Source organism: Penicillium griseofulvum (assembly GCF_001561935.1).
Source record: "Penicillium griseofulvum strain PG3 chromosome Unknown contig_80, whole genome shotgun sequence".
In the NCBI taxonomy this organism is placed as follows: Eukaryota; Fungi; Ascomycota; class Eurotiomycetes; order Eurotiales; family Aspergillaceae; genus Penicillium; species Penicillium griseofulvum.
The window spans coordinates 2,848,388-2,862,198 of record NW_024467471.1 but is presented as its reverse complement, the minus strand read 5'-3'; the positions used below and the strand labels follow the sequence as shown (position 1 = coordinate 2,862,198).

At 47.3% G+C, this 13,811-nt stretch overlaps 4 protein-coding genes across 4 annotated transcripts; 2 read left to right on the top strand and 2 right to left on the bottom strand.

Moving 5' to 3' along the window:
• Positions 1-2,470: 2,470 nt before the first annotated feature.
• Positions 2,471-4,065, top strand: PGRI_020630 (copper fist DNA-binding domain-containing protein; the record flags this gene model as incomplete). Its single annotated transcript, XM_040789776.1, has 2 exons — positions 2,471-2,546; positions 2,600-4,065. 2 exons carry the CDS (start codon positions 2,471-2,473, stop codon positions 4,063-4,065), a joined length of 1,542 nt encoding a protein of 513 aa, XP_040646729.1.
• Positions 4,066-6,907: 2,842 nt separating this feature from the next.
• PGRI_020620 (endonuclease/exonuclease/phosphatase family protein) lies at positions 6,908-7,888 on the top strand (the record flags this gene model as incomplete). Its single annotated transcript, XM_040789775.1, has 1 exon — positions 6,908-7,888. One exon carries the CDS (start codon positions 6,908-6,910, stop codon positions 7,886-7,888), a length of 981 nt encoding a protein of 326 aa, XP_040646728.1.
• Positions 7,889-8,401: 513 nt separating this feature from the next.
• On the bottom strand, positions 8,402-9,956 carry PGRI_020610 (putative alanine aminotransferase; the record flags this gene model as incomplete). Its single annotated transcript, XM_040789774.1, has 2 exons — positions 8,402-8,656; positions 8,712-9,956. 2 exons carry the CDS (start codon positions 9,954-9,956, stop codon positions 8,402-8,404), a joined length of 1,500 nt encoding a protein of 499 aa, XP_040646727.1.
• Positions 9,957-10,892: 936 nt separating this feature from the next.
• PGRI_020600 (proteasome regulatory particle lid subunit RPN7) lies at positions 10,893-12,497 on the bottom strand (the record flags this gene model as incomplete). Its single annotated transcript, XM_040789773.1, has 3 exons — positions 10,893-11,085; positions 11,142-11,968; positions 12,033-12,497. 3 exons carry the CDS (start codon positions 12,495-12,497, stop codon positions 10,893-10,895), a joined length of 1,485 nt encoding a protein of 494 aa, XP_040646726.1.
• Between the last annotated feature and the right edge of the window lie 1,314 nt (positions 12,498-13,811).

Sequence of the window (13,811 nt, the reverse complement as noted above, 5' to 3'; positions counted from 1 at the left end):
ATTTCCCCTTCGGCTTCGGATGAACTACGACTCCTAAGGTTACACTTTTCCAACATTCAAGTTGGAATAATACTTAGAATACTTTTGATATATACTTGGCCCTGCCATATTCCAAGCATATTGGTCCAGTTTAGACTGTGACTGTATATCAATTCTCTTTGGAGATTATGCAAATGGATGAGTATGTACCTACACCTTGTACCAGTGCCACCACTCTACGGTACTGGTCACAGCCTTAGTATCAACCGTGCCTTCAAGCTGGCTAACAATATCGGATTTGGTGAATGTTTTACATACTATATTGCTTTCACTTTTCGCTAAATCACCGTGGACCTACAACATAGAGTCGCAAATGATGTTCTCTCACAGTACTCTAGTTAAACCCATCATTTTTCCAGAAACCAGTGATACTAGTCTTTGATTACCGGTATCTAATATCTGCCCGACAACGTATGTTGTAAGGGAAGTGACCAATGATTTGGTCGATATCTAGAACCAGCTATTCCAGCCTGATGCTAATAGCCACGGGTTGGAGTTGGCATTATTCATTGTGGGAGTCCAAAACCAAAGAGTATCAGAGAGTACAGAGTATAGAATTTATGATTGGTTTCCAAGGTTGCTCCTACCTTTCATTACGTATCTGGCATTTTCTTTGCTAAATGAGTACACTATCTTGTTTATGCATAATGTCTCATACTTGATCGCTAATATTACCCCTGGAAGAGATTAGCGCTTTTCTTGTTAAGGGGTGTATTTCAATAACTATGTGTTCGTTAACATCCAAGACAGAAAGAGTCAACCCATCTTTTTACATGCGTAAATGAGAATTATGTTGTTAGAGACCATCCAGATATATACATAGTAGATGTAGATCGCTGTATAAGTTCAACCCTAAAGCGGCTTGAATTTTATGATGGTATGGTTTCCCATACTTCACTCAATACTGTATAAAAACAACAGAAAGATACTCTGAATTGAATTGAATATGTCATTGAATAATATGTCCAAGAATCCAGACCCTATATCAAATATTACCTAAATATGAATCCTATAAAAGTAAAGAACGGAGTAAAGATGCAGATCAGGGCCCTGAACTCTCACTGCAGGCCGCTCGAAGCAGGAACACTGACGCCATCAACCCACTTTGGTATGGCACGCATGTGTATTGTACTAGTATTGATAACACGTAACTGACGATGTATACGTGGACTCCTTCCACTGGCTTTTCTACTTTTCCCTTTATTTTTATCCCTTTATCCTTTTTTTTTCTTTTCTTCTTTTATTATTTGCCATTTCCAACCTGTCATCAATTTTCTATTTCTACTGAGTGCAGGGATTATGGAATGTTCTTTACCAATTTGGAAGCGGTAACGGTAAGACCCCTGGATACACAATCTCATAGACTCAGCCCCAGTAGATAATATTTCTTATGTGTCAACCTTGGGAGGTCGGGATGTGCGGCCCCAGATTTAGATAGTGGGGTGAGTTCGTCAAATGCGCTAAATGGATTTTTGTAAAAGAGCATTCGGTTTATTATTTTGTATTCTATCCGGTTGGGGCTGCCAGTTCGGGCATTTAAGTAAAAAAGTAAAAGAAAAAAAAAAAAAAACAAAACAAAATTATTAACAAAAACAACAAAAATACGATATAAAAAACTAGCAGATAAAAAAGAAAGCAAAACTAAATTCAAATCTTGTGCGGAAACCCTACCATGTGGAGAAAGGGTTTGCTGTTTTTTTCAAAAGAATATTTAATACCATTACTATATTAGTGTTATCAAGTTGAACCATTGCTACATGTAAAATCTTTACCAAACCAGTAAATAAAAAGCAGTTTTAAAAAAAGTGAAAAGCAGTCAAAGCCCAGTAAAATACACACTAATACGGTCACCTTTAAAGACCAGTGGCGCAGCGAAAATCCTCGTTCCATACCCCGTTATTAACGGCCTGCCCGCCCTCCTTCCTCTTCTCTTTTTCTTCTTCATAAGGTGTCCAACGTCTTCTTTTATCGAACGCTTTGTATCTTGGCCGCCACTACCGGTACTTGGTGTCCTGTCTAACGGCCGGCGCCAAACGGTGCGTAGGCTTGGTCCCCCTCTCTCCTCTCTCTCTTACTCTCCGATCCCTGACCTCCCCCCCCCCCCTTCTACCTCGCGCCTGAGATACCCTTTGGATTTCATATTTCTCTTCTGTTTTCTGTTCCAATCACTACGGTGGCTCTCAACCGGAATTTTAAACTGCTAGTCCGGCGTTCTGTGAACTCCTCCGCGCATTGGGAACTCCGACTATACGATTATACCCCTTCATTTTGTTCTACCCGGCCCAATCTCTCTCAAAGAGGTCGTTGCCAATCGCCTTGACGGCTTGATATCTCGGTCTCTTCAACCGATTTCTTTTATTTCAAATACTTCGATTTTCTCTGATATCCCTCGCGAATCATCGCATGTGTACCTCCCAGTAACACCGCAGCGATGCTCATCGATGGTGAAAAGTATGCTTGTGAAGCTTGCGTCCGGGGTCACCGAGTCAGCAGCTGTCACCACAGCGGTATGCTAATCTTAACCAATCTTTCAAATAATAATATGCTAATTACCCCCTAGACCGCCAATTGACCCACATCAACAAAAAAGGCCGCCCAGTCTCTCAATGTGCTCACTGCCGCGGCCTACGCAAGTCTCGGACAACTCACACCCAGTGTGATTGCGGCGACAAGAAGAAGAAGGAAGACTGCCATGCTGGCGTTACCCATGGTCGCTGTGGCTGCTGCCATGGCCAGCGCTGCACCTGTGCGCTCAAAAAGGAACACCTAGATACTGTGCCTGAAACCGGTCTTCCCTTCTCCCCGCCCCCGCTTACGATTGAAACCCCACGGAAACCCCCTCTTACGTCTACCAAATCGGAATCGACGCTCACGATTTTCCGCGACGGTCATCATAAACCCGCCCACAAGCATAATGACATGGCCCACAAATGTGGATTGCCTTATACGATCCCACGATCGCATACCATCCACCACCCAACCGACCTACCTCGTCGGTCGGTGGATCATTTGCCGCTAGGCCAGTCGGCCTTCATCAAGGAACCTCTTACCCTGTCCGAATTTTCCACATCACAACAGACGTCGCAAAATGGTTCTCCCAACAGCGCGCATGTTTCGGGCTCCGAAGACGATTATAAACCCGCTCCTCCTGATCACTTGTACATCGACAATTTCGCCACGCCAGCACCTCCCGCCCCATCAATAGACCGATCTCAGGATGTGCTGTCAAATCCGACATCTACCCCTACAACCATGGACAAATTCCCTCTCGAGCAGATTGTCACTAGTGTTCCTCCCCTTGACATCTCCTCTTTCGCCTCCTTTCCGACCACGAGCACCAATTCTCCAATCACCTGCATGCCATTCCAAGAACCTTACCAAGAATGTTATTTCACCTCTCCGGATTCCGACATGCCCCTGGGGTCTGCTGGCATTGGTGCTCCCTCGGTCGACTGGTCAAGTTTCCCTCTATACTCCGACGTGCCTGCCGCAAACAGCACGCAAGCTCCTTCATATGCTAGCTTTGATTACAACGCATATCCCTCGGGTCTGCCACCGCCCTCGTCGTCCGGGGACATTTCCGAGGCTGACGAGTTTGGACCGCTTCCAGGCTTGGGTCATGCTAGCAATGACATGCACGATCTGCACAGCGTGAGCGAAGCGTCTGACATGGAGCAGCTCCGCGTCAGCTCTGCATCCTCATTGGTCGGTCTACCTCAGGCCCGTCTCCTGTCATCCAATGACCTGGACTCGATCAACATTGATGACTTCCTTAACTCGACTAATGAGTCCACCGCTGCGCTCGAGCACCAGTTGCAAGCCAGCATGAGCATGGAGCCAAAACCAGTCCCTGCCCAGGATATCTACAGCATGTCGCAGATACCATTGTACAAGCCCATGACGTCGGCCCCGATTACCAGCGCTCCCTCGCCGGACTCCGTTCCTATCTGGCCTGGCGGTCTCTTCGATGCTGGTTCTACTCCGCCGATTGATGACAACTTCTTCCAGCAAACCTGGGCCCAGTAAAAGCGGTGCTCGCTTATCCTTGCTTATATTCTCTTCTTATACTTCATTTGTCCTGGGGCTTGCTCTCTTGTGGCAATCTACCACCACCTCTACACCGTCTTTATGACCTTGATGAGAGATGATGATAAATGCCTGATTTGTCCTGTTCCATTAGCCAGTCTAGATTCCTTCCTTGATAGTCATTTAATCTAGAGGGGTTGCGATTTGGACACTTGCACGTGCCTGTACATTCTTTTGCTTTTGCTTCCGTACACGCGCTTGTTTTTACTCCTTGCATTCTCGCTGATGTATAGACTTTTTTTTTTCATTTGTTCTGTTTTTACATGTACAATGACTTGGGCGGTACTTCTCTATACCCTTGCCTCCAGTACCCAGTTCCATGCAAAATGTGGATCCTACAGACCCCCAGGGTTTGCTTTTGGATGTCCCTCATCATGCACCCCATATTTTATTTTACAGGGCAACACAGAACCCTAGCTGATATATCCCAAGCCGATATCACAAATCAATTACCTATCAACTAGGTAAAACAATTTTGATAAATAAACGATCTGTATTCTTCGACGCTAGTAGCACCCGGCCCGGGTTGAATGCAAAGAGGATCCCGGTCAGGCGGGATGTAGCGGTGAGAAAATCCAAGCTACACCCACAGTGGCACTCAGCTCCCTCATGGATCAGGCTAACTCGTGGATTGGTCAGGCTCAAGTGTCTTCAGCCTTCGAGGTTACCCTCTTGCCCTAAACTGAATGATTGAGTTACAATCCTTTACTCTGAGACATCACCTATACGATCCTCCCCCACGTTCTGAAACAGTGGAACAATATCTATGTTGTATATCAATAATAGCAATTTACAATACCAAACAGAGAAACAAATCATTTACATTTAGTACGTTGTACCTAGTATATCACACTACTCTAACCAAGACTAGAACCAAACAGCTCCTCTATCTCAGCTTAGTACTACAAGCAACGTACACACATACGTACCCTACCCGTCCAGCTCGGCATCCCAACAGAACCATACATACATAATGTACGTGACACGTACCGTGCAACAGGGAACACCCCTGTAGCAACGCCAACCCATGGCTAAGCATTAGCCAAGACAACGCAAGTCAGGTTTTAGAGCACGAGGTGCCGTGTGACTACTGTATGCTGCACCTGTACGATTAACTGTTGCGCGATCTAGAGTTGTATGCCGAGGATCCGACAATACCGATGGCCGGTTACCGAAAACATATCGTCAGGTGGATGTCTGTGAGTGGATGGGTTTGTTTATGCGCCTTGCATGTGTATGGGTCTTAGGTTGGGGGTGCATGTTGTATAACGTATGTGTTAACGTATGTGTTGGGGATCTGGGAACTATGGATGTGGAAGGATAGAAGAGTTCTTATAGGTTATAATGGATCAGCCGGTGTATGTTTATGTTCATTTTCATTGTTGCTGTCTACAGCATACGGAGCCATGTTTTCACCGCTTCTTCGCATCGTGTCACAGGACATGTCATATTGAGGTATAATATGTATACTAGTGCTTGATCATCTAGTAATAGCAATCCTCTTGGGCTCACGTGTAGCTGGGTGCGGAGTACTAGATCCTAGATCGTGCTCTATCTCCATACAAGGGATCGGTTTGGTCTTAGCTTGTTGGGATGTTTAACGTAAAAAAAATTACCGACTCTGCATATTCTCTAATTAGCTATATTTGTATCATTATAAAATGTATATCGAGTTTCATCTTAAACCTTTTGAAGTCATTGGTTGGTCCTTAGTTGTCTTTTGTTCTCTCTTATTAGGGTTATGGTAAGTCCGTCCCCATATATATATCGAGCCAAGCATGGAAGAGCATTGTTTAGTCGTATTTTATTGTTTTTCCGCTTGTCTTGAAACTTCTAGTGCATTAGTAGCACTATTTACGTCTGTCTGCCACCTACCCCAGCATGTTAGCTCAGGGGAAGAGCGCCGGGCTCATAACCCGGAGGTACGTTTCACCGCAAACAAATAATTCAACAACATCAAACTAACTCACAATAGGACCCTGGATCGAAACCAGGACATGCTATGTCTATCTTTTTTTTTTTTTTTCAGCCAGGCTTCACCACCAGCTGACGCTAAATATAACAACAGCTTTTCGCTTTCAGGGATGAGGGATGTTTTTTTTTTCGCGTCTCTCCACGCACCACCTTGAGATATCGAGGTCCATTTCATTCTGCATATTTACCCCTTAACGAATGAGTAACCGACTATTAAATCTACCGGTGGACGTCGTTCGGGTCCTTATTCACCGTCAACCTCTAGATTAAATTTAAGACCTTAATTACCCGCGTTCAGCAGATAGAACTGTATGCGGAGGATTCAAATATTTCGATAGATCATGTGGAAGTCGACGCTCTTTCGATCGCAGCGTCGACCTATCCACCCAAGGCTGACTGGCGTTCAATCTTCCTTCACATATTTGAGCCACACCTTCCGGACGACAGTGCATAGGGAAGGATCTATGAATCTGATGAAGGATACTACTCCGTCTACACGTTTCTTATATTTAGTACGCTCTATGGGGTCACCAGAACTGATGAATTATAGGGGTTTACGCATGCCCTGAAGACGACCTATTCAGATATACCTCTGGCCGGTGGCTGTTTTGCGGATATCCAAATGATACATACAGTCCGATCCAGATTTGGGTATAAAAATCCAACAAACAACTCAGCCTGAGGCTGAAAGCTTAACTAATCCTAAAGCTACAGGGCTAGGTAACCGCCCCGGCATTAATTGACCATAAACCTCAACCTTACAAGTGATCTCACTCTCATGGATATCTACGCACGTATCCGAACAAGTATGGCATCCTGGAAACACGACACGCCTCTTCCAACCAATGTAAAAGCAGATTCAAAATTCCAGTTATGGCACCAGTTCAACCCCAACTCCCAGCACTGGGATCCAGTAAACAATGAAAATGCCGAGCCAACACACACCGATACATCATCCGATCTAGTGCTCTTGACATGGAATATCGACGCCTTCGGCGAGCTGACCCAAGAACGCATCGCAGAAATACTCACCTTCATCACCGAACTCAACTCCAAGGTAGACGTGATATTCCTCCAAGAAGTCTCACCCCAGGCCTTAGGATTAATCCTGGCCGATGAGCGTACCCGCACCTCATGGTTCTCAAGCGAAGAAGAAAACAGTCCATGCAGAAATTCATTTACGACCATGACCCTGGTATCCAAGACACGCTTTGCATCGCGACTCGGCTCTGACAAGAGCGGGTTTGCTCTAGGGCCTGTGTGGAGGGTAGAGTTCCCTAGTCATTTCGGAAGAGATGTACTCTTTTGCGACCTCTTCATTCCTTCATCTACAGACGCTTCTACGCGAGTACGACTTGCAAACGTTCATCTGGATTCCCTGCCTATCAAGCCTTCTCACAGACCCCAGCAACTCTCTATTGTTTCCTCGTTTTTGCGTAGTGCGGGATGTGGTCTGGTTGCTGGTGACTTTAATCCGGTTCTGGATGAAGATGCCGTGCTCATAGAGTCCAATGGACTCACAGATGTCTGGTTGGCGCTTCGTCCTGATGAACCGGGGTATACGTGGGGTGCGGATGGGAAGCAGCGGTTTCCGCCAAATCGGATGGATAGGATTGCGCTGCTTGGTCTTAAGGCGCGTAAAATTGAAATATTAGAGGCGCGGCGATTGAAGGATGTGGAAAAGCAGAATACTCAGGATGACACGGAACTTGAGCCCTGGGAGAGGCCGACAGTTACTCTCTGGAGTGACCATCATGGGTTGCTTTGCTCTTTTCAACTTGCAGAGTGAATAGAAATATTCGCTGAGCCTGATATTTGCGCTATCACTTTATGTTACCTCCACTTAACCCTCAATGTCTCCTAGTCATCCCTCTCTCATTCGTCTACTTCCAACAAAAGATGAAAGCAATGGCAGGAACAGGACGAAGATACAAGAACTGGTTAGGAATCAATGAAGCTGAATTCATTCTCTATAAAAGGCAAACCGAAATATGTAGTACCTAAATCAACTAGAACAAACGACGCAAATGTATGCCACCATTCAAAATGCGATGCATAAGTGCTTCAAAAGAGTATCCAAAAATGAGGATCAAAAATAGCCAGCCCAATAGAGTCAGTAGTCTAGAGGTATCGAGGGCAAACCAATTCCAGATCCATATCCAATTTTAAATATTCGAAACATTGCGTCGTAGAGGGGTATATGAACTTATCCACACATAAATGGACAATGATCCATCTCGTATATACGTGAACAGGTGGCGATGGATGGCCAGTTCACATTTATACCGCTTCTTGTTTATGTTCATCGGTACTTGTCCATGAACTCAGAGTGGAACTTGACGATGCGCTCAACCCAGTCGGTGCCAGGGGCAAGGAAGGTTGTGCGGAAGTGGAGAGTGCCCTCCTTCTGACCGAAGCCTGAGCCGGGGACGACGCAGACACCTGTGGCATCCAGCAGGGCCAAGCAGTAGTACTCATCGGCGGGGCGGCCCTCGGCGGCGGCGGCCTCAACGGCCTTTTGGGGGAGGTTGATAGTGGGGAAAAGGTACATGGCACCCTGTTGAGATGATTAGTAAAATGCGTAGCAATTTGAACGATTCTATAATACGTACCTGGGGCTCCTGGAGCTCAACACCCTCCATGCGCTGGAAGGCGTTGAACAAGGAATGAGCACGCTCGCGCAGACCATCCGAGATGGAGTTGTACTCCTTCTGGTAGAGAGGGTAGCTAGGCTCGCCCTCGAGGGGAGGGTTGACCATACACTCGAGCAGGCACTGTGCGACGACCGGCGGGCACAGGCCAATGCTGACGAGCTTGTAAATCTGCTCCTGGACCAAGGGGTCGAAGCCGGCAAGCTCGAAGTAGCCACCGCGGTGACCACACTCACCCACCATACCCTTGGAGATACTGTGCAACGAGACCAGCTCGACGTGGTCGTATGTGCCGGGCTGCTCCTGCTGGAGCTGGCGGAGACGCTTCTTGAAGGAGACAAACTCGCCCTTGAAGACGTTGGTTTGGTACACCTCATCAGCGATGACCACCAAGCTCTCCGCGGCAGCGACATCAAGGACCTTCTTGATATCGTCTGAGCTGAGAGAAGCACCAGTTGGGTTGCCGGGGTTGATCACGACAATGGCGCGCACATCGGTGCCGGCGGCCTTGGCCTCCTCCATGGACTTGAGGATCGCATTGACGTCGGTACCCCATGCCTTCTCCTCCTCGAGGAGATAAGGAACGCACCGGGCGTTCAACAAGGTCAAGCTTGCAGTATAAAGAGGGTACTGAGGGATGGGGACCAGGACACCGGCACTGGGGTCGTTGCAGATGACGTTCAAGATGGTGCTCACACCGGATGAGGCACCAGCAGTCAGGAACAGGTCCTGGGGGTTGGCAGGGAAGCCATCACGTTTCTCAATGAACTTGGCGACGCTGTCCCGGATGCCCGGTGCACCCTGGCTGTGACTGTAGGCACCAACGCTCTGCACATTGGCCAAAAGGGCCTGGGCTCGGTCGATCACATCCTGCTTGTATCCAAATGACTCCTTGAGGACCTCGGGGTTTTTCAACAACAAGGGGTTCTCGACAAGACTGAGGACCTGGCGGAAGAATGTGATGGGCTTCTGATCGAGCTGCTGGGGGTTACCGATGTTGGCGAAGATGACGCTATCAAAGGGCAGGGACTTGTCGCCATCAATCAGACGCTGACGATAGGTCTCAGCCTTGACGGCCAATTCACCGCGCACGGCGTACTTGGCCTCCCGAACATGCTGGTTGATGTTGTCGACGTTCAGACATTTGCGGGTGGGAACGGCCGACAGGGTGCGCTTAGCAGTATAAGAGACGGTGGTTTGAGTCATGATGAGCTCTGGATTGACCCGAAGGAGGTTAGTGGGGTTCAGACTAAGAGACAATGTAGTATCCCTAGAGCTAGGAGGATCAAGTATATGAAGGTCGTAAAGATGTTGAAGTCACAACCAAAAACGGGGAGATATAGTCGAAACAAGTAATCACACCATAAATTGAGGTAAAATGCCCAAGGAAGGATTGTGGAGGCACCCCAACTATGTAAGCTGGGGTGACATCCGGGATCTCACGTACCTGATCTAGCGGAGAGACACCCCGCAGCGCCACGTGCGGCCGGGCGATGTAGGAGACCAGTCCGGCTCATTGCCCGGAGCGGAGAGGCCCGCATACTGGATGCTAGCTTATATTGCCAGGACATTTTGACGAATGGTCAATCAAAGAATAGATTGATCAATTAGAAAAGTCCTTTCGGCACCCCTGTCGTGATTGTCCGATTGCGATCGGGAGAAGAAGGAGAAAAAAAATATCCTTGACCATTGGGCGGTGAACCTGTGAGTCAGCATTTTCCCCACACCCGCCGGCAAGCCGATTACGATAAGAAAAGATTAAGATATCAGACATTTGGAGTCAAGGAGACCGGGAGATAACAGAAGATTTTTGATGAGAACTACTGTGTATACGAACATTGGATTGAAGATCATCCACGTTCATGCATGATAGCATGATCGGCGACGATCATTTTCCGAGGGAAATTCACTCCGGTTGCCCGATGAGCGATTTTCCGGAGCTGCCCGGTGCGGGTATTCAAAGGATTTACCCGTGGACTTTTAGTCAAGGATTGATCATGTCATGAAATGGGTGGCATGTCATAGGATTTAGGTCAATTCTAAGTTTAAGAACACGCAGTAGGATTCTCCATTCAGGCATACATAGTTGATCATAGGTGGGTTAGGGGCTAAGAATGTCTCCAAGTTCGTAGATATACCACTTTAGCTTCGCTCACTCCCCCGAAGGCGCACAGCTTGGCCGTACTTCTGAATCTTGGTAATCAGAGAGTCACCATGCTTCACCACATCGGCATACTGTTTGTTTTTGTCATCTGGCCGATTCGTCTCGATGATACCATTGACACGATCAATCGTGCATGCAATGCGGTTGTTTGAAATAAACTTCGCAAGGTCCCTGTGATTATTGTCAGCAAATGAGTGGACATTTGAAGAGGTCCAGACAGCACATACCGGTCCAAGTAGTCCACCGTCACACCGAAGTCGTTGGCCATACCACTCAGCCCGACTACACGGTAGCTCTGGAGAAGCTGCTGGTAGGCGCGCAGTCGCATCTCACGAACGAACCAAGCTCGGTGCTCATGCAGATACCGGTCTTGTGTCAGGAATTGGTCCTCAACGGCAGCGAGTGCTACAAAGAACGAGCGGTAGTTGCCGTTGTAGAGACTGGTAACGAGGTTGGCGAGCGGTGCGAAATCGACGGGCACCTCGGCCTCTGCTGGCACGCCGGAGCCGGTTGAGAAAGAGGAGATGTTGACAGCGGTCTTGGCGCCGGCGGGTATGGGTTGTGACACAGTTGTATCCTTCATCTGCTCATCCCGGGCACCAGGGCCTGAAGAGATCTCTCCACTCAGCGCAGCCAGTTGGTCTTCTCCCGATCCAAGGATGGCCTTGATCTCTGGTGCATCCACTACCTTCGCCTTGAAGTCCACACGCTTGAGGGACAAGGATCCCGCAAGCACCGAGTAAATCACCAGCGAAGAATAGCTGCAAAGTTCGTAGCTTGTGAAGGTGGACAGACTGTCGAGAAGGAGAGGAGCGGCAAGGCTGTAAGAACGAATGGTGAGCAAATGTAATCCCTTGTATGCCTTGAGACGGTTTCTACGGTCCCAGTCTCCACCACTCTCTACCAAGGTCTCTGCTCGCTCAATGGTCTTGTTCACAAACAAAAGGTCGCCGAAGAAGAGTCCAATACGGAGCATAGCCATCACCAGATCAATCTTGGTGCCGAGGAATCCGGTCTTTTCGAGGAGGGCTTCGTGCGATTCGAGTGCTTTGTCCTATTGGAATACTAGTGTCAGCTAGCAAACTCAGAAGCTTGATGAAATATAGAATAATCCTCACCTTATCTCCTACACGAGCCCAGAACTCAGCTCGCTTCCCGCGCGCAGCTTGTACCTCAGTCTCCCCAGCAGCCTCTTCCGCGTCATCTTCCTCCTTCTGGAAGGTTTCCAGTTCTTTCTTGTTATCCTCCAGTAGAGACTGGTAAAGCTTCTCATCCCAAGGGAAATCAAACTTTAGTGGTGTTTTGCGAGATGCAAGAAGATTGGACGTGATGAGAGGCTTCGTTGAGTTGCCTCCGTTTTGTGGGAGCTGTGTTACGCCTTCGCCGGAATTGTTTAGGATGCCTTCGGTGGGATGGGCTAGGTGCCGGTAGAAGGGAGCCATTTTGTGCTCTAAGATGACATCTTGGAGCTTCTTCAATGATGTCTGCTGGACGGCTGGCGCGCATGCTGGGTTGGAGAGGTTGAAGACATGTTGGGCGATGGAGAGGTTGGGGAACTTAATGTACTGCGGATCAGACCCCATGGTGATGATGGGAAACTGGAGATGCTGGCAGAACTGTCACGAGTAAAAGACGATGCAGTAGGACAGGGAGAAGATGGGAGCTGGTGATGTTGGTGATGAGATCAAGCCAGGTGCATCACCGCAACCCGAGCTCAGCTGGCGGAAAGTTTATCCGTGCCGGGCCTTCCTTAGCCTTCTCCCTTCGAACGTCAAGGTATCTTGTATGAGATCTGGTCGCTTTATGTTGTAGTTTCAAATTACATTTCAAAATATGTCTGTTTTTATTTTTATTTTATTTTTTTTCCTACACAAACAAAATATTTCTACTTCCATATCTCGTCATTAAAAGAGAGAGAGAGATATATATATATATATATATATATATATATTTGCAATATGTCTAGCTCGTGTGCTCTGCCTGGCATAGTAATCATGTTAGATCAAAGTAGATTTGAGGACATTCTATGAGTGTCATGTGTTGGTTTGTGTAAATGAATTATAGCTGCAAGGTATGTTAAGGTCGGAACTGAGGATTCACAACCTGATAATCTACAACATAAGGCTGAATATAAAAATCTAAGGTCTATTACCCTATTAGGCTTGAGTTCACTGTTTTAGGGAGTTGGGTCTTTGGAAGTCCCTCGATCCTTCGAGACCATTTTCATTTAGAAATTTAAGACTATTGGCTAGTTTACCGTTGATACCTGGGTAACTCCATCAAAACAGTCAAAATACGGAAGGTGCTTCCAGCCCCCAATCCAAATTAGGGGAACTACTAGAGCACGTGCGCTCGGCCCTTCAGTATCAACACACCTTGGACACCTCAACCTCATTTACACATCTGAATCAAACGTGAACCTTGGAAGCCGTGTGTTCACTTTAATAACCGATATTAACCCATCTGCCTGGGGTCTTCGGAGTGGCCGACTCTTATGGCTTAACTGCATATCCCCCGTTTCTCAAGTAAGACACACCATTGGCTAGAGAATGTTCCTTGATATTTACTGTGTCTATCATTGGCCTACACATCCCAAGCGGAAATACTCAAAGCTAAAGGCTTAGAATGATCAAGCTCGGGGGGCCGGGTCCCACTAGGTTCCCAATACTTGGCTAAACCCTGACCGTTGCACTCTCTGATAGGTACGTGGTACTTCCCCCCATGCGACCTAGGGTGATGCTATTCCCGCGCAATCTTGGTATTTCCTTTTTTTTTTTTTTTTTACTTTTTTAATATATATATTTTAATTAACACCTTTTTTTCCCTCCCATGGGCTCTTTTCCTTCTCTCGCTGCTTCAAACATCTTCTTTCTCTGTTTGAGAGGGAAAACGCTCGT